The sequence below is a fragment of the Miscanthus floridulus genome, chromosome 18, assembly GCF_019320115.1.
Source record: "Miscanthus floridulus cultivar M001 chromosome 18, ASM1932011v1, whole genome shotgun sequence".
Taxonomy (NCBI): Eukaryota; Viridiplantae; Streptophyta; class Magnoliopsida; order Poales; family Poaceae; genus Miscanthus; species Miscanthus floridulus.
In genome coordinates, this window is record NC_089597.1 from 95,464,333 (window position 1) to 95,488,167 (window position 23,835).

The window sequence follows — 23,835 nt, forward strand, 5'->3', positions numbered from 1 at the left end:
GACTAGTGTGGGAAGTGGGATGCAGCCTAGGATAACATTTTCATAGATATTTGCTTGGAAGAGTAGTTGCTCGCAATATTAGATCTAGGAGACATCTGAATAGAGTTGGATTAACTAACCTAGAGGCTAAATTTAATGCACGCACTGTTGGAATGATCTCCCAGCCAATAAGCCTAATGGCCTATTGGGCCTTGGTCACGTGCCCTGATCGAGGGCGCCCAACCCTACATGATTGGTGGGCCCCTATCGCACTGCGCTATATAAAGTGGTGGGGGCCGACGGCTCATGGTACAAGGTTCACCGTGAGCCACTCCGCCCCACCAACAAACCCTAAGTCCGATCTAGTAAGGGTGCACAGCCAGCGATGGGAAGACGCCACCATCATCACCGTTGGCCTGACTGCACCGCTATTGCATCGTCGGACTTCACCAACTCTTCTCCGACCATCGCTGCCCGTGCGCAGAGCTTCACCGACCAAAGAGATGACCGGATCTTCCTCGACAGCGCCCTCCGATGGTCTGTACACTCCCATCCACTCTCCTCTCTCTATCACTCTATAGTGTAGTTCATTAGGATTTCTACTTGTTCGTCCCAAATACAAAGTACCACACGACTAGATGCTACTCTAGGTGATTTCTAGAGTTAACATTGGTATCAAACGCCTATCTAGTTTGTAGATCTAGATCGAGGATAGCAAAAGAAAAGAGAAAGTTTGACCGATCCGGATCTGGATCGAGGAAAGAAAAAAGAAACAAATCGAACTCTAACCCTAGTAGTTTGCCAGCCTAGGGTGTAGATCTAGGGTTTTCTGAATCAAAAGCAAAGGAAAAATGAATGAAAAGTGTATTCAATTCGGATACAATAGAACCCAACCCTAACCCTAAAGATAGGGAGCCTACCTGGGCTTTCCCCACCGCCGGCGGCATCGCCACCGCGTGGAAAGGAGATTGTGGCGTCGCTCCCGAACGGCGCACGGGACAGTGCAACGAGTCGCACTGCACCTTGCACGAGCGGTCACGGTAACAGGGCACCACCATGCGGCCCCTCGACGGCGGCGTGCTCAGCCTCGGGCGAGCATGCACGCCGGCGAGAGGGCACGGGGCAAAGCCCCTCTTCTTCTCCTCCGGCCACCGAGGACAGCTGCTGCTGCGGCTGGTTCTCAGAGGTGCGCTACGCGATGAGAGAGAAGGGGAGGGAGTGAATGAACTAGGGTTTAGGGAACCCGCGGCTGGATGGGGTTTTGTTTCCCCGCGGCGCACGCTCGTCCATCCGATCTGGATGGACGGCGCTGATAGAGGCGGGGCGGTGCCGGCGGCTAGCTAGGCCTCTTTCTCGGCCTAGGCCTAGGTTACGGCCTAGGCGTGGGGAGAAGCGGCACGCGAGCTGGGCCATGCACCGCGCTGGGCTACGTTGCCGAGGCCTTCGGGCCGAAATGGCCATGTGCATAGTAAAAAAAATTATTTAGTTTTTCCCTCTTCCAGAAACTGATTTGATTCATATTTGATGAATTTGAATTGAATTTGATGATAATTTATGTACAAAATTTATCCAACGATATTTTTTGTTCAGTAAATAGTAAAGTTGCTTCTGGAAAATATTATCATGGGAATTTTATTCAAAGTTTCCGTGGCGTATTTAAAGTTGTTGTTTTCATTATTAAATTCGAACCAACGGGATAATTTAATTTTGAAAATAGACATGTTATCAAATTATCATAATATTGTTATTATTCTGACCAACATTGATTAATGACAACATTATGATGTTATTATGGTTTTTTGTCATACATTAATTCTATTTCTGCCCAACGGTGATGTAGAATTAATGTAAAAGGATAAATTGTATGTTTTAATTTTGATCAACGTTGAAACTAAGGCATGCAATTGTTGTTATTATATTATGTTCTCACTTTCAAGAGAAATTATGTTTTCAGGAGGATACTCCTTGATGGCTTATATCAAAGATATCCCAACTCTCAAAGGGGACAACTACATTGAATGGAAGAAAAAATCGACTTGGCCTTTATCTTGGCTGAGGTTGACTGGGTAGTCACCACACCGTGTCCCAAAGAACCTGAGGCATCGGTGAGAGAGACTGATGAGACTGATGCTGCATGGCAGAATAGAGAGCGGGACTTTACTCCCGTAAAGATGTCTTTTGACCTTGAACATAGAAAGTGGGTCACAACCAATAAGAAATGTTTGGCTATGATAAAGAATACAATTGAGCCTGCAATAGTGGGATCAATTCCAGACTATGACACGGTCATAGAGTATCTAGAAAGAATAAAGAGTCAGTTTACTAGCTCTTCAAAGACATATGCAACCCAGCTGATCAAGCAGCTGGTGACAGAAAGGTACTCTGGTGGCGGCAATGGCATTAGAGAGCACATACTGAGAATGAGCAATTTGGCATCTAAGCTCAAACCAATAGATTTGTCTCTCAAGGATGAGTTTCTTATTCATTTGATTTTTGCTTCTTTGTCAATTAACACTTTTGTTGTTAATTACAACATACAGCCCGAGAAATGGGATTTAGAAAAGCTCATAGCCATGTGTGTGCAGGAGGAGGAAAGAATAAAAGTTTCATAGGGTGGTACTATCAACTACCTAAAAGATAATAAGAAAAAGAACTATAATAACAACTCTTCCTCCAAGTCACCTGGAAAGGGTCCCATGCAACAGTCTCAGAACAAGCAATTCCTATTGGATAAAGATCAATGTCTTCATTGTAAGGGCAGGGGACATTACAAGCAAAATTGTCCTGATTTTCTAAAGATGATTATGAAAAAGAAAGGTGAGAACATTATTACGTTCGTAAATGAATCCTTGTATGTCAAGTTTTTAAAATCTACTTGGTGGATTGATTCAGGTGCAACTATTCATGTTGCTAATTCTTTATAGAGATTCCGTTCGATGAGAACTTTGCAAAGAAGCGAAAGTTTCATTAAAGTCGCAAATGGAGTACAAGATGTTGAGGCCGTTGGTGATCTTCCGCTAGAGCTTGTTGATGGCTTCATACTTTTTCTTAGAGATGTTCTTTATGTACCTTCTTTGCAAAGAAACTTGATTAGTGTTTCAAAGTTGGACCACGATGGTTATGATTGCCATTTTGGAAATAGCAAATGTCAGATATTGTTTAATAATAGATGTATTGGTCTTGCCTTCCGACAAGATGAGCTTTATTTGTTATCACTTCATGAAAATGTGAATTCCGTATGTGATGTGAATGTGAATGTATCCTCATCGAACAATGCAAACAGAAAACGAAAGAGAACTCCTAATGTATCGTCGAAATTATGGCACTGTCGTTTAGGCCATATTTCGAGGGGAAGAATAGAGAAACTAGTTAAGAATGAAATTCTTCCTCCACTGGAGTTCTCTGACTTAGAGCAATGTATGGAATGTATTAAAGGAAAGTATGTAAAGAAAATTAAAAAGGATGCCAAACGAAGCACAGGAATTTTAGAGATAATTCACACAGACATATGTGGTCCTTTTCCTATGAAAAGTGTGGATGGTTATGATTCATTCATAACATTCACAGACGATTACTCTTGTTTTGGCTACATTTATCCAATTAAAGAAAGAACAAAAGCGTTGGATAAATTCAAAATATTTAAAGCAGAAGTTGAAAATCAGCATGATTTAAAGATTAAGATAGTCAGGTCTGACCGTGGGGGGAGTACTACGGTCGGCATACCCCATATGGATAAGTTCCTAGACCTTTTGTAAGGTTCTTATAGGAGAATGGTATAGTCACCCAGTATTCAACACCGGGCGAACCTCAGCAGAATGGAGTAGCTGAAAGGCATAACCGTACCTTGATGGATATGGTGCGTAGTATGATTAGTTACTCCACCTTACCGTTGAGCCTATGGATGGAGGCGTTAAAAACTGTTATTCTTATTCTCAATAGAGTACCAAGTAAGTTGGTGCCCAAAACACCATATGAATTATGCACAGGAAGAGTACCCTCACTAAAACACTTACGAGTGTGGGGGAGTCCTGCTGAGGCTGAAGTATTTAACCCAAACATTAGGAAGTTAGATCCTAAAACAGTAAGTTGCCATTTCATTGGCTACCCAGAAAAGTCAAAAAGTTTTCGTTTCTACTGTCCAGATAGACATACAAAGTTTGTAGAAACGAGACACGTTGTTTTCCTAGAGGATGAAATGATAAGGGGGAGCATGGTAGCTCGAGAAATTGATCTTAAGGGGAAACGGGTGTATGCACCCACTCCGATGGTTCAGGAGCCATTTTTCGAGCTACCTGCTGCTGCTACACCTACAACGCAAGATGTTGTGGTGCCAGCACCTGTTGTTATTCCTCCTATGACAACAATAAATGAGGATGAGGAACCCATGGTTCAGAATCCTACAGACCCTATTGCCACACATGAGGGGGAGCAACAACAGCCTCAAACAGTAAATGTGCCAAATGTAGAGGCCCTTAGAAGGTCTCAAAGAGTTAGAAGATCAGCTATTTCTGATGATTATGAAATCTATAATACTAAAGAGTTTCATATGGAGGGTGATCCCACCTCATATGAAGAAGCCATGAGAAGCGAACACTCATCAAAGTGGTTGAAAGCTATGAAAGATGAAATGGAATCTATGAGTTCAAATGGTGTTTAGGATTTAGAACAAATTCCTAAAGGAGCCAAAACAGTAGGCTGCAAATAGGTCTACAAAACAAAATATGACTCTAGAGGGAATATAGAAAGGTTTAAAGCGCGACTTGTGGTGAAAGGTTTTACACAAAGAGGGGATAGATTACAATGAGATATTTTCTCCAGTCTCATGTAAGGATTCTCTCAGAATTATAATGGCATTAGTGGCACATTATGATTTAGAATTACATCAGATGAACGTAAAGACGGCATTCCTAAATAGAGATTTAGAGGAAAATATTTACATGGCACAACCAAAAGGTTTCGTAGTAGAAGGAAAGGAAAGAATGGGTTGCCGTCTAAAGAAATCCATTTATGGATTGAAACAAGCTTCAAGACAGTGGAACTTGAAGTTTGACAGAACAATAAAGAATTTTGGGTTTAAAGAGAATGTTGAGGACTATTGCATTTATGCAAAGTTTAAGAATGGGAGTTTTATTTTCCTCGTTCTGTATGTGGATGACATTCTACTTGCTAGTAGTGATGTGAGCCTACTGTAGGAGACAAAGAAGTTTTTGTCCTCAAAGTTTGATATGAAAGATCATGGTGAAGCTTCGTTCGTTCTAGGGATCGAGATTCACCGAGATAGAAGTAAAGGGGTATTAGGACTGTCACAAAAGTCATACATTGAAAAGATTTTAAAGAAATTCAGTATGTATAAATATAGTCCCTCACCTGCTTCTATAGTCAAGGGCGACAGATATGGGGATTTTCAATGCCCTAGGAACCAGTACGAGCTCGATCAAATGAAAGCGGTTCCATATGCTTCAGCTGTCGGAAGCTTACAGTATGCTCAAGTATGTACGCGCCCTGACTTAGCTTTTGTTACCGGGTTGCTTGGCAGATTTCAGAGTAATCCAGGAATGGAACACTGAAAATTGGTAAAGAAAGTCTTGCGATATTTGCAAGGTACGAAAGGCCTCATGTTGATGTATAGAAGATCAGAATCTCTCCAATTGGTGGGGTACTCGGATTCTGATTATGCGGGAGATGATAGAAAATCCATGTCTGGATATGTATTTACTCTCGCAGGGGGAGTTGTTTCATGGAAAAGCTCAAAACAAACCGTCACTACATTGTCCACAATGTATGCCGAGTTTGTAGCATGTTATGAGGCAACGGGGCAGGTGAACTGGCTAAAGAAGTTCATACCTAGTTTGAAAGTGGTTGACGACATCTATAGACCACTGAAGTTATACTGCGATAATAATCCAGTAGTACAGTATGCTCACAACAATAGGTCAAGTGGTGCTGCCAAACACATTGACATAAAGTATTATGTTGTGAAGGATAGAGTCGGTGATCAAATGATAAGTCTTAAGCATATAAGTACCGAAAAGATGCTCGCGGATCCGCTTACAAAAGGCTTACCACCAAACGTGTTCAGAGAACATGTAGCCGACATGGGTTTAAGGGAAAGCCTATGATTCCTGGACTATAAAGGGCCCAAAAGTTAAAGTATCTATTTCAGATCAGAGACGTGCATTGTAGCTGTTAAATCTATCGGCGATTGACCGTGACGATGAAACATGCTCTATGCATCATCTGTGAAGAAATGAGTAAGGAGAAAAGGATTGAAGTTTGAAGTTTAAAGATAAAAGTAATAGTGTGAGATCAAGTGGGAGAATGTTGGAATGATCTCCCAGCCAATAAGCCCAACGACCTATTGGGCCTTGGTCACGTGCCCTGATCGGGGGCGCCCAACCCTACATGGTTGGTGGGCTCCCATCGCACTACGCTATATAAAGTGGTGGGGGCCGGCGGCTCATGGTACGAGGTTCACCGTGAGCCACTCCGCCCCACCAACAAACCCTAAGTCCGATCTAGTAAGGGTGCGCAGCCAGCGACGGGAAGACGCCACCGTCATTACCGTCGGCCTGACTGCACCGCTACTGCATCGCCGGACTTCACCAACTCTTCTCTGACCATCGCTGCCCGTGCGCAGAGCTTCACCGACCAAAGAGATGACCGGATCTTCCTCGACAGCACCCTCCGATGGTCTGTACACTCCCATCCACTCTCCTCTCTCTATCACTCTATAGTGCGGTTCATTAGGATTTCTACTTATTCGTCCCAAATACAAAGTACCACCCGACTAGATGCTACTCTAGGTGATTTCTGGAGTTAACACGCACATGTTGCTTGCATTCCGAAAATAGATGGAGCACTCTGAGACACAATTATCTAATATCTAACATGGAAGACATTGAATTTAAATGCATCTGGCCTATAGAGGGATCCTAAAAGTGGCCGGTGATGATTCCGGTGATGATTGGTAGGAAGAGCAAAGAAAAGGTATGATCTTTAATTAGTGCTAACATCTTGCATGGCCAAAAAAAAGTATGATTCTTTTTCAGTTCTAACATCTTGGATGGGTATATGAGCTATTAACATATGCCAGTTTGTATTATATTTTTTTTAGGTGCTGCCAACTTGTTTCAAGTATCGGTACACACCACTTGAGAATGAAGATAAGCTACAAGTGTTATTCAAGCTCTATGTATTTACTCTAGATTTTGAAACTTATTCTATATGGTCGGTATGCCTTCAATTGTTGAACATAAGCAATAGCTTCTTATATTTTCAGACAAGCTGTGCAGAGTACATCACGCTGCTAGAAGACAGCTTACCATCAAAATTTCCCCTCAGCCGATTTAGCTTCTACCAACATCAACCTACATGCATAATTTCTTCACAATCATAATGAGCTTGGCAATTATCCCATCAGTATATGTCTTGAACTTAGTCTCCTCCCATGTCATTCTGGTAAGTAAAAATGTAGTCTTTAAGAGCAATGAAGAGTCAGAACAAATTTTCTAAAGAATGACAGTTGAAACTTGACTCAGTGCTATATTTTAGTTGGTTTATGAACAACAACAATAATCATTCCGTCAATGAAGAATTATTCTTGACCATCTTTGTACTCAACTTTCACAGCTAGAGCTGTGACAATTATAGTCGTCACTTTCCTACTCTGGGTTGGCATTGGAGAACAAATTGGGTTCCACCATACCACTGTTGTTGCGAGTTATATCCACCTTGTGGTACCAATTGGCCTGTATGAGCGCTCACAGTTTCGTTCTGTGCTCATGTTTTCGTAAGTACAAGAAGATGCTAATTTCTCCCATTGCATACAAAAAAACATTGCCATGGATTTTTCTTCGGCCAACTGAGCAAATTATTCTTAGAAATTTGTTTGATGATTTGCATGCTCTGATACTCCCATGTGCATGATATCTCATCAAGAAAGGTGCAGTACCATTGTGCGAGCTAACAAGTAACGAAATCGAAACAGACAAACACCAGCGGATACCAACCCTGTAAGCTGAAATTGCTACATGGTATATTTATGATTTCGATTTTTCTTTCTTTTCGGGTGGTCCTCTGCATAATTATCATAATGATTGGGGTCGGTTTGACAAATTGTGAACTGGCATGCTGTCAATTTTTTGTGGCAATGTAGATTTGTTCCATCTTTTTTTTTTACAGAGATTGGGTAAGACAATTTTTTGTAAGAGGTGAAGATTGTGGATTTGTCATGTTTTTTTTCAAAGGATGCTATGTGTTCTTTTATGTCAGCACTCAACACTATTTAGCTATGTTAACAAAAAATTGATGCAATTGTTTTATGCCGATTATGGAAAGCAAAAGTTTAATTAGTGATAGTGGTGAATGAGTGGATGGTACGTTTGTACTTTTAAGTTCTGAATGAATGATGTTTTAAGTTGTTGAAATCCAGACTACTTAGTTGAAACAAGGTGTGACTTAACATATATTTTCTTAATATATGGTCATCCGTAGCAACGCAAGGGCATTTTTCCTAGTATTATATTAATGTATCAAAGGAAAATATCAGCAGTAGCGCTAAGTAAATATGCTGGGTCTACAACATCTATACTAGGACAATAAGGATGCATAAGACGAGAATACTTTGCAAATAGTAGCTGAGCATGAAGTTTAACATGCAGTAATTGCCTTGGATGAGCAAACTACCTATTTATTGTTAGACAACTATATATGTTCTTTTGCGATGTGATTATCCTTGAGAATTGCTAATATCTACATCTTAAATATGCACCCAGTTTGGGATCTTGACTGATTGATCTAATCTGACGAGTTATGAGGAGCGAGCCGAGATAACAGGATTTATACATGGTAGCTCCTAGTCTAGACGGAGAGGATGTCCGGCTCCCACCATGCCGACCTGGGTTCCAACCCCCTCGGGGGCGACCTCGGGCTCCGAGGTTTAAAAAAATTCCCTCGCTTGTTCCGAGTTCCCAAAGCACATGTAAAAGGATCGGCCCACTCACTGAGTAACAGGCCTCCTGTGTGCGAGTAAGGCATGGGGTTCGAGAGTTTTCTTGGGCTAAGATGAGAGTCCTCTACTTTAAGCTAAAATAGCTCGGGTGTCTACCTCCGCAGCCCGAGTTTTTTTTTAATATCAGTCGTACACTGGTCAACACCATGAAAAGCGCGGCAAAGCCGCGATATGTTTCTAGTGTGAGGGAAAACGAACCGCCAATATCTGCAGTTGGGTCAAGATAACACATGGATGGCAGCAGGATGGGTCAGGCCCAAAGTCGTCATGAGTGTCAGGATTGGTCAGGCCCAAACGGCGCAGCGAGCGTCAAGCACATGGGGCGGTTCACTTTCTGGCCGGTGCTTCCTGGTGCAGCGTAGGAGCTGAAATCGATGCCTGGAGGCCCATCTGTGTGTCCACTGAAAATTACCGCCACGTACTTGTCCACTGAAAATTACCGGCACTAGTCACCGTATTCCTCCGCTTAGAAATAATTAACGTATCTTATTTAAAAACAATTTTTGTAAGTGCATAATTATCCTAGTTACATATAAATTTATACAGAGATAAAACTTGTATCAATAGATTTATATTCAAAATATCTCTAAATTTAATATTACTTTTAAAAATTACAACATATTTAAAAAAAATCAATGGTTGAAATCTATTTTATGATTTTAAAATATAATTTATATTTTTTTTCTAATGAAAATACTGTTTATCATCTCGTGATGCAGGGAGGAGTAATTTTAAGACGTATGGGAATTGTGACCATTATCCTTCCCTTAGGATGTTCCTTGTTTGCTCAATTATTACTCCGTACTAATAGAAGAGAAACTTGATCCCTTAATTAGAGATTTAGTAATCTATGTTTATATTTGCAAGATATAATAAAGAATTCTTTATATACTTTTTTATGTCGCCTGGACAACAAAATTACATAAAAACAATTAGAATAGAATATTTTGATTGGTTTAAACTTTTTTGCTTGCCATATTAAGACATTCATTATATTTTATTGAATGCATACTTAACTAGTATAATCAAAGTTCTAAGTGCAAAGAATGCACCTTCGAAAAACTAAACATATGAGCTACGCTTAGTCCATATATATGAAATTTTTTTAATCAGATCCCTAAGTATAATTTCTGGCTCCGCTGTAAAAAAAAAGATGGTTAATTCTTCCCACGCTGAGTGAATTATTTATTGATTTCCCCTGGCATGCAAGACGATCGCTTTACTTCCCTTCCTCCCATTGGTCCACCGTACATGAAGATTTAAATTCACTTTCTCTCCCACCGAAGAGCTTAGACACAAACGCTACTTTTTTCTGACGTTTTGCAAAACAAAACAAAACAAAAACAAAAACAAATACGACAAACACGCTAGCGAGCAGCTCACGACGTGCGCCATCCCGTGCGCCACCCACGTCGTGCGCACGACCGCAGCACGTGGCATCGGCAAAGCGCGTAGTGCCGGAGCATGGCGAGCAAGTGGCATCGGCAAAGCGCGGACGTGGTAAACGAGGACGCCCGACGCGCACAGCATCATGCTGGCGGCACACGACGAGTGCAGTAGCAGGCCGTTCAGCAGAGGTGATGTGCTGGTTTTGAACAACCGACGATTTTAACGGCCGAGTGCAGTTGATAAAGCAGAGGTGATGTGCTGGTTTTGAACAACCGACGATTTTAACAGCATTTGATGTTTGGAGGCATATAAATAGTAAAAACTAAAGGGAAGCTATAGCGGATGGTAAAAGCTAAAACCAAATGAAGTGGCACATCAGGAATAAGGTTGTTTTGATGGCATCGAAGGAATTTTGTCATATTTTCTGGACTACATTATTGTTTATAAAAAATCGAAAGAGCTTGAAGCACAAGAGGCTCATACAGAAAGCAATCAGCCCATAGCCCAATATCGAGACCACAGCCTACTATTCAAACCACAAAGGATCCGTCTTTCATCGTCCAATCTTCTCGATCAAAGATATCGACAATATGCGATTTGTCAACTTAGGGTGCGTTTAGATCCAAAAAATTTTGGATTTTGGCTCACTGTAGCATTTCGTTTGTATTTGGTAATTAGTGTCTAATTATGAACTAATTAGGTTCAAAAGTTTCGTCTCGTGATTTCTCGACAAACTGTGTAATTAGTTTTTTTTTCGTCTACATTTAGTACTCCATACATATGCCGTAAGATTCAATGTGACAGTTACTATACAAAATTTTTTAGCAACTAAACAGGGCCTTAAGATAAAAAAGATCGAAGAGCTAGTGAAATTTGAAGGCAGCAGACAGGTATGGACGAGCGAATCAACAGCAAACAGCACAATAGGTAAACAGGCAGACACACACACACAACAATTAGTAACAAAACTCATAATCATGTATGACTCACACCCGATGTTCGATAAAAATAACAGAAACCAGTCTTAATAGCACCCTGGTTTTAACGAAAATAACAGTACTTAATCGACCAGACAAACATTGCCAGCATAGTTTTAGTTGCTCACGCTGTAACAGCAATGACGAGATATTAAGCTTCCACTAGGTATCCCTCGAGCACACAAAGAACAAGCCAGACACCTCATTTCTTCTTGGCAGCAGCCTTGGTCACCTTGGCTCCAGTTGGGTCCTTCTTCTCCACGCTCTTGATGACTCCGACAGCCACCGTTTGCCTCATGTCCCGGACAGCAAAGCGACCAAGAGGAGGATACTGAGAAAAGGTCTCCACCACCATGGGCTTGGTGGGAACCATCTTCACCATACCAGCATCACCGTTCTTGAGGAATTTAGGCTCCTTCTCAAGCTCCTTGCCAGACCGTCTATCAATCTTGGTAACCAGCTCAGCAAATTTGACAGCAATGTGTGACGTGTGGCAGTCCAGCACTGGTGCGTAGCCGTTGCCGATCTGCCCAGGGTGGTTCATGATGATGACCTGGGAGGTGAAGCTAGCAGCCTCCTTGGCAGGGTCATCCTTGGAGTTGGAGGCCACAAACCCACGCTTCAGATCCTTCACAGCAACATTCTTAACGTTGAAGCCAACATTGTCACCAGGAAGGGCCTCCTGGAGAGCCTCATGGTGCATCTCAACAGACTTAACCTCAGTAGTAAGGCCACTAGGACCAAAGGTAACAACCATACCAGGCTTGATGACACCAGTCTCAACACGCCCAACAGGAACAGTTCCAATACCACCAATCTTGTACACATCCTGAAGGGGGAGACGCAGGGGCTTGTCTGAAGGCCTCTTCGGCTCATTGATCAAGTCCAGAGCCTCAAGTAGGGTTGGGCCCTTGTACCAGTCAAGGTTGGTGGACCTCTCAATCATGTTGTCACCTTCGAAACCAGAGATGGGAACAAAGTGGATCTTGTCAGGGTTGTACCCAACCTTCTTCAGGTAGGAAGAGACTTCCTTCACAATCTCATCATAACGGGCCTTCGAGTACTTGGGTGTGGTGGCATCCATCTGTAAAACAGCAAAACCCGAACAATATCATTAGTTGAATGAGCTAAGTGACCTAAACAGCAAGCAAACAGTAAAAAATGCAAGAACATACTCCCTCCGTCCCTAAATGTTAGTCACCACGATTTGTGTGCCAATAACTTTGACTCGATTTATAGAAAATACGTGCAACATTTCTATCTCTAAATAAATTTATTAAAAAACTAGATTTAAATATCTATCCAATGATACTAATTATGTATCATAAATATTAATATTTTTTAATATATATTTAGTCAAAGTTGTTTCTCAGGAAGCGAAAACGACAGACATTTAGGGACGGAGGGAGTACTTATCAAAACTAACAGGACCACTACACTTGGTTGAGGCAAAATAATTTCTAGGAGTGTCAACAAAAATAACTGCCAGCGGATAAACATATTTCACAAATTTATTCATGCTAACAAGTGTGGGCTGTAGAATATAAAGTATACAAAAAATACAGACCTTAACAGGTGCATGACAGCAAATCCTACTAATTGACAAAGTAAACTAAGTAACAATTGCAATCATATAAAGACAGTTAAATTATGCAAACCTTTAAGCTTTTGATTACATATGCATTCCAAATATTCCAACTTCAAAAAATTTCTAACAAGAAGTGGAATCATAAATTTACATCATATTAGATTATGCAAACTAATGAAGATGAATTGCTATCATACAAAAACATGTTGGAAGCAGATGGCATATTCAACGTAAGCAATTGGTGCTTCATTTTGTCAAACTTTAATCAGAACGCAAATGCAGTATTAAACTTGAAGGCCAGGCATCTCAGATTATGAACCAGACTAGAGAGAAATTCCTGGAATCATACCTTGTTGCAGCAGCAAATCATCTGCTTCACTCCAAGTGTGAAAGCAAGGAGAGCATGCTCACGGGTCTGGCCATCCTTGGAGATACCAGCCTCAAATCCACCAGTGGTGGAGTCAATGATAAGAACAGCACAGTCAGCTTGGGAAGTGCCAGTGATCATATTCTTGATGAAGTCACGGTGTCCAGGAGCATCAATGACAGTGCAGTAGTACTTGGTGGTCTCAAACTTCCACAGGGCGATATCAATTGTGATACCTCTCTCACGCTCCGCCTTGAGCTTGTCAAGCACCCACGCATACTTGAATGACCTCTTGTTCATCTCCGCAGCCTCTTTCTCGAACCTCTCGATCACACGCTTGTCAATACCGCCAAGCTTGTAGATCAGGTGGCCAGTGGTGGTCGACTTGCCAGAGTCGACGTGGCCAATAACCACGATGTTGATGTGAGTCTTCTCCTTACCCATGGCTGAAGGAAAATGTTACACTGCTGCTTACATCAACATTAGCAGATAAAAAGTCAGAAATAAATACATGGGAATAAACCAGTAATCAAACAATCCCCAAGAACAGGAAAATCCAAATACAAAGTACCCTACCCACGTAATATCAGAGATCGGAAACTGGATCTAATGAACAACGCGACAGTAATAATCTATGACCGAGAATCAGTTGCAAACTGCAATCAAGTTTATATACGGAGTACATACTAATGTTAGATGAGGCGGCGAAAAGAAAACTTGGATTAGTACTCCAGCACATGAATCGGCTCAGTTCATACACTCAAAACAGAGTTAAAGTGCCTCAGCCACGTAATATCATAGATCGGAAACTGGATCTAGTCTAGAACAACGAAACGGTTATAATTTATGGCTCGACAAATCAGTTGTAAATTGCAACCAAGTTCATACATAGACACTAAATAAAGGTAGCGGTGGCGGAAACAACACTTGATTAGAAATCCAGTGCATGAATCGGCTTAGCTCATCACACATAGACGACAAACCTAGTAGATCTGGTCATGGTCATCAAACGAACAGGCTCAAAGCACAGCGAAAAAGAGAAGGAAGAGAAGCAAGCGCGCGTGCGGCAGAGTACCTCGTCGGGCGTCAGTAGAGTGGCGTGGTTACTGCTCGCCGCTGATCTGAGGATACGGTGACGGTGCGTCGGCTACACCCGGTCTGCGGCGGCCGACTGCGTCTAGGGGTTTGAGAACAGAATGGAGGTAGGTTTTATAAGGAAGGCGCCCTAGGGTTAGGGGATGGATAAATGGGCTATTGGGCTCAAAAATCACTTCATGGGCCACAAATGAACAAACAAAGCGTCCGTGTGCTACAAGACCCCTGGCCTCGTGTGGAAACCAGGTACCTCGTGTAGTCGTGTGGAAACCAGGTACTAATTCGAAACATGTAAATTAAATTCAAAAAAGTATTCTGATCATTCAAAAAAATTAAAATTTTGGTATACTAGAGCACGGGTACAACGGGCGAGTGAGATAGAGGACGATGGAGAAAAAACGTCGAGGGAGGAGGCATCGTGAGCGAATTCAACTGTTTTTGATGAAAAGAACGAATTCAACTGTAGAAATAGTTGGGAGGTACGGTGATCCTAGATCTTGGATTTAAGAAGTTTGAATTTATGCTTGTTATGGTTCTTAGATCTTTGATACCAGTTACACTTCAATGCCATATGGACTAGAATTATAAATACTTCAAATATAGAGCTAATAGACCAAACATTTTTTTTGTCCTAACATCGGTGCCCCTTCCTTTTGGAAAGGGTCCTTTACTCTGAACCGTTCAATTGAACCGTTCAAGCAACCCATATAGGTAATTTTTCTTGGGTTGGAAATGATGAAAAGGTTAGATTTTAGGGAGATAGCTGGTTTGGGGATTCAAGTTTGGATATTCGACTTTGGCCTTTGTATGTAATTAATAACCAGCAAGGGAACATGTGGTACATTATGAGTTAGAAAGTAGTATTGATGAAAGCTTTTATCTAATAAAGAGGACCACGATATTTGGAACTGCAGTTCCAATGGAACTAAGACCTTGTTTATTTTCCCCTCCTAAACTTTAGCCTCTGTCACATTAGATGTTTAGACACATGCATAGAGTATTAGATATAGACTAATTATGAAACTAAATGCACAGATTGAGACTAATTTATGAGACAAATTTTTTAAGTCTATTTAGTCCATAATTTGACACTGTGGTGCTACAATAATATGTGCTAATGATGGATTAATTAGGTTTAATAAATTCGTCTCGCGGATTAGTGAGGACTTGTGTAATTTGTTTTATTATTACTATCCAAATACTCGATGCGACAACCTAATGTGACACCCGATGTGACACCCCTAAACTTTAGTCCTTAATTTAAACACCCCCTTATTTGGTGCAAGCCCTTCATGCAATAATAGTCATAACCTCATAGGGGTGTAAAATCTGATTTTGTACACACTGTTTGGAAAATTCATGTCCAGCTTGGGTGTAGGTTTTTTCTGCCTCCTAACAAATAATAAAAGGCTAACTAAGGATAACTCAACTAAAAGAAGATCAGTAAAAGATGCAACCTGTTTGTTCTGCTCTGAGTTGGAATCTATTTTCCATTTATTTCCCAAGTGTTGTGTGGCGATGAGGATTTGTAATTTGATCTCTGAACTGATGCTTATCAACCTAGGGCCTGACTTTGAATTAGTGGCTCGTCTTTGGATTGTAAATAAGAAACATATTGTTACTAACATTGTTGTGACATATGTTGTGCTTTGGTGTCTTCGGAAATTACAAAATGATCTTTGATTTCAGGTAGTGCACGGATGGGAGAGAAAAAGCTAATACTGAAGATAACTGGAACTCTAAGGAAACAATTGGTACTGCTCAAGCTGGAAACGCAAATAGAGGTTGAGGGTCCGGTGACGAGTTTGGAGAGAAAAGCAAATCAAGCTCCAAGATTACGCTGGGAAATGGCTAGGGAAGCGATACAAATATCAGGTGGGGTACGGCCTGTTTGGTAGGGCTCTATCTGATTTTGATTATCTAAGGAAGCTGATTCTCTAAGAGAAGTGATTATGCGGCTATAAGTGATTCTCTTTTATTTTTTATCATAAACTCTTAAAATCATGATACACAATCACTTCACAGAATCAGGAGAATCTACTTTTTTCAGCTCTTAGCCTCCTAATTCATTCAGAGAGTCACTTCACGGAATCAGCAGAGAATTACTTCTTTTCTGAAAAACTGTTTGGCAAAGCTCCTGCTGGATTCAGCAATGAATCAGCTCTGGGAGCTCTGCCAAACGGGGCCTACAATTGACGCTCAACCTTGGGAGGAGGATTACAACACTGCAAATTCACATCAGAATGAAGAGTTGTTGCCTTAGCCGAGTGTGGTGTCAGCTACTTGTAATAATCTTAGTTGGCAATCTCTTTGTGGAGTCTAGAAACAAGAGCTAAAATGGCGGGCGCGCCTAGAATATGCCAGAACGTACTCCGAATGTTGACATGCTTTATGCAAGTAAAGTAGGGGAAACCTATTTTCTAAAAAAAATATGTTGATGACGAGGAGGAACATCACCTGTTGACTCGAGCTGAATGGAGAACCAAGGAAGCAAAGACTAATGGACGCACTAGGCCCCGTTTGGCAGAGCTCCCAGAGCTGATTCTCTGCTAAATCCAGTAGGAGTTCTGCCAAACAGTTTTTCAGAGAGAACAGAGAAGTGATTCTTCGTTGATTCTGTGAAGTAATTCTTTGAAATAAACTAGGAGACTGAGAGCCAAAAAAAAGTAGCTTCTCCTAATTCTATGAAGTGATTCTCCATCATGATTTCAAGAGTTTATGCTAAAGAATCAAAGAAAATCACTTTCAGCTACAAAATCGCTTCTCTCAGAGAACCAGCTTCCTTAAAGAATCATAATCAGATAGAGCTCTACCAAACAGGCCCCTAGAAAGTTCTACAATAAGAAGGTGAAGTGTTTTAAATGCAAAAACTTTTTTTACAACAAAATGCAAGAACTTTGGTCATTACTCTTATGATTGTCCCTTGGAGAAGAAAGAAGGGAAGTCATATATTGCAGAGAAGCAAGAAAAAGAAGATGATGATGAGCCTGTTGGTTTGATCTCCCAACCACAGTGGCCCAACGGCCACTTGGGCCTTGACCTCGCGCCCTGATCGGGGGCGCCCAGTCCATCTATGGCTGGCGGGCCCCCGTCACACTATGCATTAAATAGAGGTGGGGTCGGCGGCTCTCTATACGAGGTTCGCCTAAGCCGTACGCCCCACCTAAAAACCCTACTCCGATCTAACAGAGGGGCGCAGCCAGTGACGGGAAGCACCGCCGCCGCCACTACACTACGCCACCACGGTCTTCACCGCTACTCCGACCGTCGCTGTCGTGTGCAGATCTTCATCGATGAACCAGCGAAGGCAGGGAGCTCCTCCGATGGTCAGATGCTCCTACTCTCTCTCTCTGTCTCCTACTACCGAATGAAGCTCTAGGACTATTTGATTCAACTGATAAAGAAATCACCCACTGGATCCACACCTAGACGATCTAAAGTAAATTAACAATGGTACCAGAGCCAGTTTTAGTATGGCCGTATGTGGATCTAGATCGGGGCAAAGAAAAGAATAGAACGGAGCTAGATCCGATTTGGATCGAAAGAAAAGAAAAACAAAGGGTTCATCGAACCCTAAACCCTAGCTAGGTGAAGACAGAAGGGGCTCGGCTTCAAGACTGCTTGATCCAAACCCTAAACCCGTGACCAGATCTTGGGGAAAGAAATAGAAAGAAAAACAGAGAAGTAGATGATTCAAAGTAATTAACAATGGATCAAGAAAGAGGAATCGAAACCCTAAAATCCCAGTCTAGTTCGTAGATCTAGATTGGGGACAGGAAAAGCAAAGAATAGAGAGAAAGGGGAGGGGTACCCGTAACCCTAACCCTAACCCTAAATGAACACAGAAAGATGGACGGAGGGGAGGGACCTACCTAGTTCTCTCGTCGCCGTCGCAACCGCCATCGCGCGGGGAGAAAGAGGCCCGACAGCGCTGTCGATCTCCTATGCGAGCTCACCGCCGGTCCAGATTAGGGAGCCGCGCTGCTACTATCTTGTGCTCGCGCGCGCGAACTCGAACCAAAAGGGGCGCCGGTCGCAAGGCCATTCGACGGGGCCGCGCGCAGCCACACGCGTGCACCGGTGAAGGGCCTCACGGCGGCGCCATACTCTCCCGCCGAAAGCTCCTTTCCTGGCACCGGTACGTCAAGCTCCTTTGCGGTGGCTTGCCGGTGGCGAGAGAAGAGCGGAGGGAGAGAAAGGAAGAACGAAATGAGCTAGGGTTTGGGGAGGGGCGACCGGCGGGCGAGGTTTTGTTCCTGCGGAAGTCACGCATGGTCGTCTGATCAAAATGAATGGCCACGATTCGCCGGGCTGAATGAGGCCTAGGCGGGGCGACGAATTCCCGGCCCAGGCCTAGGTTGCGGCTTGGGCGCGGGGGAGCGAGCATTGCGCGCCGGGTGCTGAGCCGCGAGCCACGTCTGTGCTGCTGCTGCTGTGCTGCTAGCCCACGGGCCGAGCGCGGCGCACACAGAGCTGGGCCGCGGCAAAGCCGCGCGCAAATGGGCCACAGGCCACTTTTCTGAGGTGGGCCAAAAGAATAGAATTAAAGGGTAGCTCATGGTTTTTTGTTTTATCATTTTCAGAAGCAGATTTAAATGATTTTTGATCAATTTTGAAGGTTTAAATTTCTGGTAAAATTGCACCAACGTGTTAGATTTTCTAGAGAGTAAAAAATATAGTAAAATGCTTCTGAAAAGTAGATGAAGAAATTTTGTTAATTTTTCGCTGCAAAGTTAAAGGTTTATTGTCTTCTAATTTGAAGAGCAGTTATAGTTATTCAGTAAATGATGAAAAGTTTATCCTCCAGTTAAAATTAGAATCAGCTGGAAAATTTTAATTGGAGGAATAGTCGGTTGATAGTTAAGATAAATTATAGTATTATTATTTTCTGACCAATGTTGATGATAACAATATTATAAGTTTATTTATGAGTTTAAGTTTAAAGTTAAATTATGGTATTGTTATTTTCTGACCAACGTTGATGATAACAATATTATAATTCTATGAGTTTTATGTTTAAAGTTTAAATCTCTGATGAATTTTGCATCAAAGTGACCAATTTTTCAGAGAATAGATAAAGATCAAAGAATGCTCTTAAACTAGAGAAATGTATTTTCATGTTTCCGCTGCAATGAAGTTGATTATCTTCTAATTAAATTCGAACCAACGAGAGAATTTAATTTTGAGGAACAGTTCTATGTTTTCAATATTATTGAATTTCTATACGTTAATTCCATTTCTGCCCAACGGTGATATGGAATTAATGTAGAAGAATAATGTTTTATTCTATTTCTGCCCAACGGTGATATAGAATAGAACATAAAGATTTCAAAGTTTAATGAGCATTATTGTTGAATATTTTTTCAGACAAAAGACTTCCTTGCTTTCATTCTTGAAGGCAGTAAGAGAAATGAGCTGGGTACTTGTGACTCAGATGATGAAATGCCTAAGGGCAAGTTATATATGAAAGAATGCCATTGTTTAAGAAACTACGTTCTCTTTAAAGAATGGCTTCAAAAGAAAAGAATTCTAAAATTGATCCAAGAAAAGAGATAGATCAATGAGAGTCTTCATTGAGAAATGTCTTTTACGTACTCTCTGTGAAGAAGAATTTATTTTTAGTTTCACTTATGAGAGTTGTAAAAGTCATATACGTATTTAATTTGACTAACATTGGATTACACATGTGTGTTAAAGAATATTCGGATTTATTTCTGAATTTGATGATTGAACACGAGCCAATCCTGGCAATTATGTCTGTTCAAGAGAACTATCTCGCATGGTAGGAAAAAGTTTGTGATAGTACTCGCATGGCGGGAAAAGTTTGAGGAAATACCCGCATGACGGGGTAAAATTGACATAGTACATATGTTAACCAATCCTGCATGGTGGGAGAGTTTGGCATAGTACTTATCCCGCATGGCGGGAGGAGGATGTGATGATTCATATGCTCTAAAGAAATATCCCGCACATGGAGAGAAGTTTGGGATAGCTCTTATGCTATTCTAGTATTTACCGTACACTCTGATTGTGTTATGGTCATAAGTACTCAATGAGTTTGAGAACAAAAAGAAAGTTACATGTGAACCAAGATATAAGAATGATATGCAAGTGTGACTTGCAGAAGTATTGATAATAATAGACTATGTTGAGTTTTGAAGTGTAATGAGGAAAATGTACTCCCATACAAATTTTATTTGCATGATGTAATCATGTGGATGAAGTAAGTAATCAAAGTTTCCTCATTCACAAGAGTTCTGAATATTTCAAAATTCTGGTAGAAAAGTTCATACCACATTTCGAGGGGGAGAAATGTAAGAATAATTAAGAAAGACAATTAAGAAAGATACTTTCCCCCATACTTCAGATAATGCAATGCATACTATGCATTGCAGGTAAAAGTGATCTATAAAAGATGAATATGATCATTGAGGGAGTAAGACGGTCATAATAATGATACCCCTAAAGTAAAGAAATAGCTAAATTCCTGGACCTTTTATAGTTTCGATAGGAAGATAGCATAGTCAGCTAGTATTTATACTGGATGACGCCATATGAGTTTTTAGCAGATTAAACCCAAAATAAGAAATTTGAAGATACACTATCTTTACAGAAGATGGAGTAATCTGGGGGAGCATGGTATGTAGATACCTAAAGCTTGAATAGAAGTGGGATTACATATCCACTATAGTGTTTAGAGCAACAAATTGCTTAATACATGTTGATATTGTATGACATATACAACACCAGATGTTAGCTCTTAAAGAGGATGAATAAGTAAATAAGGATCTTGTGATACAGGTGGCTATAGAATAATTGCCTTTTGGCAATGAAGAGTAACAATAGCCCAATATGAAAGAAGTGCCACAAGGATCTAGAAGATCTCAAAGAATAAGAAAATCAGATATTTCTGGTGACTAAGAAGTAAAAGTTAAGAAAGAAATTCAAATAGAGAGTGATTCCACCTCATTTGAAGAAGCCATGAGAGACGTTCATTTGTCTAAATGGCAAGAAGCAAAGGAACATAAAATGAAATCGATAAATACCAACGATGTTTGGGACTAGGAAGAAATTCCTAATGGAGCCAAAACAGTAGGCTATAATGGGTCTACAAGACAAAGTGACTCCAAAGGGAATATAGAAAGATATCCAAAGAGAATATGGAAAGCTATAAAGCGCCACTTGTGGTGAAATGATTTACATAAAGAGAAGGAATAGATTATAATGGGCATGCAAGGATTCTTTTAGAATCATAATGGTATTAGTGGCACATTACGATTTACAGTTACATCAGAAGGATGTAAAGACACATTCCTCAACGAGGATTTGTATAGAAATATTTACATGGCATAACTCAAAAGGTTTTGTCGTGGAAGGAAAAGAACGTAAAGGGATGTTGCCTAAAGAAATCCATTTATGGATTAAAGCAAGCTTCAAGACAATGGTTCTTGAAGTTTGACAGTACAATAAGAAAGTTTGGGTTTTAAAGAGAATGTAGAGGACAATTGTATTTATGCAAAGTTTAAACAAGGGAAATTTATTTTCCTAATCCTACATGTGGGTAGCACCTTACTCACTAGTAGTGGTGTTAATCTACTGTTGGAGAAGAAGCAGTTCTTGTCCTCAAGTTTCAATGATAATGATCTTGGTAAAGCATCATTCATTACAGGAATTGGAACTTACCAAGATAAAAGGAAAAGGGGTATTAGAACTATCTCAAGCATATACTTAGAGAAGATTCTAAAGAAATAAAGTATATATATGAATAAACCTACGCCTGTTCCTATAGTCAAGGGTAATAGTTTTTAGAACTTTTAGTGTTCCAAGAATAAATGTGAGATCGATCAAATGGACGTCCTATATGCTTCAGCTGTTGGAAGCTTACTGAATGCTTATAAGCAAGAACTTACCCTGACACAGTTTATGTATCCGGGATGTTTTTGGTAGAAGTCCAGTCCAGATATAGATCACTGGAATAGAGTTGAGAATGTTTTGCAATTATGCAAAGATTTATAAGCCTCATGGTAAGTAAGAAAGAATAAGTACTCTCAAATAGTTGTGGGTACAAATGTTAAATTTTAGCGAGATGTTTAGTGAAACCCACATAGTAACTAACACTCGTAGTTGGAGTTTTATTGTGGAAAAGCTCCAAAGAAACAGTTGTGATGTCATCAAAGATGCATACCCATGGTATAGCTTGTTATGAGGCTTAAGGACAGGCGAAGTGGTTAAAAGAACTTACACCCGGAATTAATAATGGTATGTAACAGCAATAACCATTTAAGTAGTTCGCTCCTATAACAACGGGTCAAGTGTGCTGCCAAACACATTGACGTTAAAGTTGTACGTTGTGAAGGAGAAAGTCCGGAATCATACTAAAAGTATTGAACATATAAGTAACGAGCAAGTGCTTGTGGATCCACGTACAAAAGGCTTACCACCTAGTGTGTTTGGAGAACACACAGTCGACATGGGTTTATGGTATAGCCTATGATTTCCGGACAACAAAGGGCCCAAAGTTAAAGAATCTGTTTCAGAACAGAGATGTGTATTGTAGCTGTTAAGTCTATCGGCGATTGACCGTGACGATGAAGCATGCTCTATACACTAATCTGTGATGGAACAAATAAAAGTGAAAATGATTAAAGTCAAAGTTTAAAGTTAAAGTATGAGTTGAGATCAAGGGGGAGAATGTTGGTTTGATCTCCCAACCACAGTGGCCCAACGGCCACTTGGGCCTTGACCTCGCGCCCTAATCGGGGGCGCTCAGTCCATCTATGGCTGGCGGGCCCCGTCACACTACACATTAAATAGAGGTGGGGTCAGCGGCTCTCTGTACGAGGTTCGCCTGAGCCGTACGCCCCACCTAGAAACCCTACTCTGATCTAACAGAGGGGCGCAGCCAGTGACGGGAAGCACCGCCGCCGCCACTGCACTGCGCCACCACGGTCTTCACCGCTACTCCGACCGTCGCTGCCGTGTGCAGATCTTCATCGACGAACCAACAAAGGCAGGGAGCTCCTCCGACAGTCAGATGCTCCTACTCTCTCTCTGTCTCCTACTACCGAATGAAGCTCTAGGACTATTTGATTCAACTGATAAAGAAATCACCCACTGGATCCACACCTAGACGATCTAAAGTAAATTAACAGAGCCGGCTTTACTTATGACCGAGGCTTGCTTGCTTTGACATCAGTTTCATGCAAACTCGACTTCAGGGCATTGAGAAGATGTGTACACTGTCTTAAGTTCAGTTTGTTTAAATTTGGGTGTTGATTAGTGGAGTTCTCCAACCAAGGAACTCCATGATGTCAATTAGTTGAGTTCTCCATCCAAAGAGGGAATATGTCTAGGATATCGATAAGCTGAGTTTTCCATCCTAAGATTGGAGGTTCAAAACGTCTTTTAGTTGCGTTCACTGTCTCGAGAA

The 23,835-nt window shown here is 41.2% G+C and overlaps 1 protein-coding gene and 1 pseudogene across 3 annotated transcripts; one reads left to right on the forward strand and one right to left on the reverse strand.

Annotated features, from left to right (window-relative positions):
* Positions 1-482: 482 nt before the first annotated feature.
* On the forward strand, positions 483-4,636 carry LOC136524218 (uncharacterized; annotated as a pseudogene).
* Positions 4,637-11,334: 6,698 nt separating this feature from the next.
* LOC136521087 (elongation factor 1-alpha-like) lies at positions 11,335-14,513 on the reverse strand. 3 transcript variants are annotated; one of them, XM_066514802.1, is made up of 3 exons: positions 14,386-14,513; positions 13,293-13,777; positions 11,335-12,439 (listed from the first exon to the last, which is right to left on the reverse strand). In XM_066514802.1, exons 2-3 carry the CDS (start codon positions 13,752-13,754, stop codon positions 11,558-11,560), a joined length of 1,344 nt encoding a protein of 447 aa, XP_066370899.1. In that variant the 5' UTR covers positions 13,755-13,777; positions 14,386-14,513; the 3' UTR covers positions 11,335-11,557. The 3 variants fall into 3 exon arrangements, with proteins under 3 accessions (XP_066370899.1, XP_066370901.1, XP_066370900.1); XM_066514804.1 differs by having other exon boundaries at positions 13,293-13,756; positions 14,386-14,503; XM_066514803.1 differs by having other exon boundaries at positions 13,293-13,774; positions 14,386-14,491.
* Positions 14,514-23,835: the final 9,322 nt, after the last annotated feature.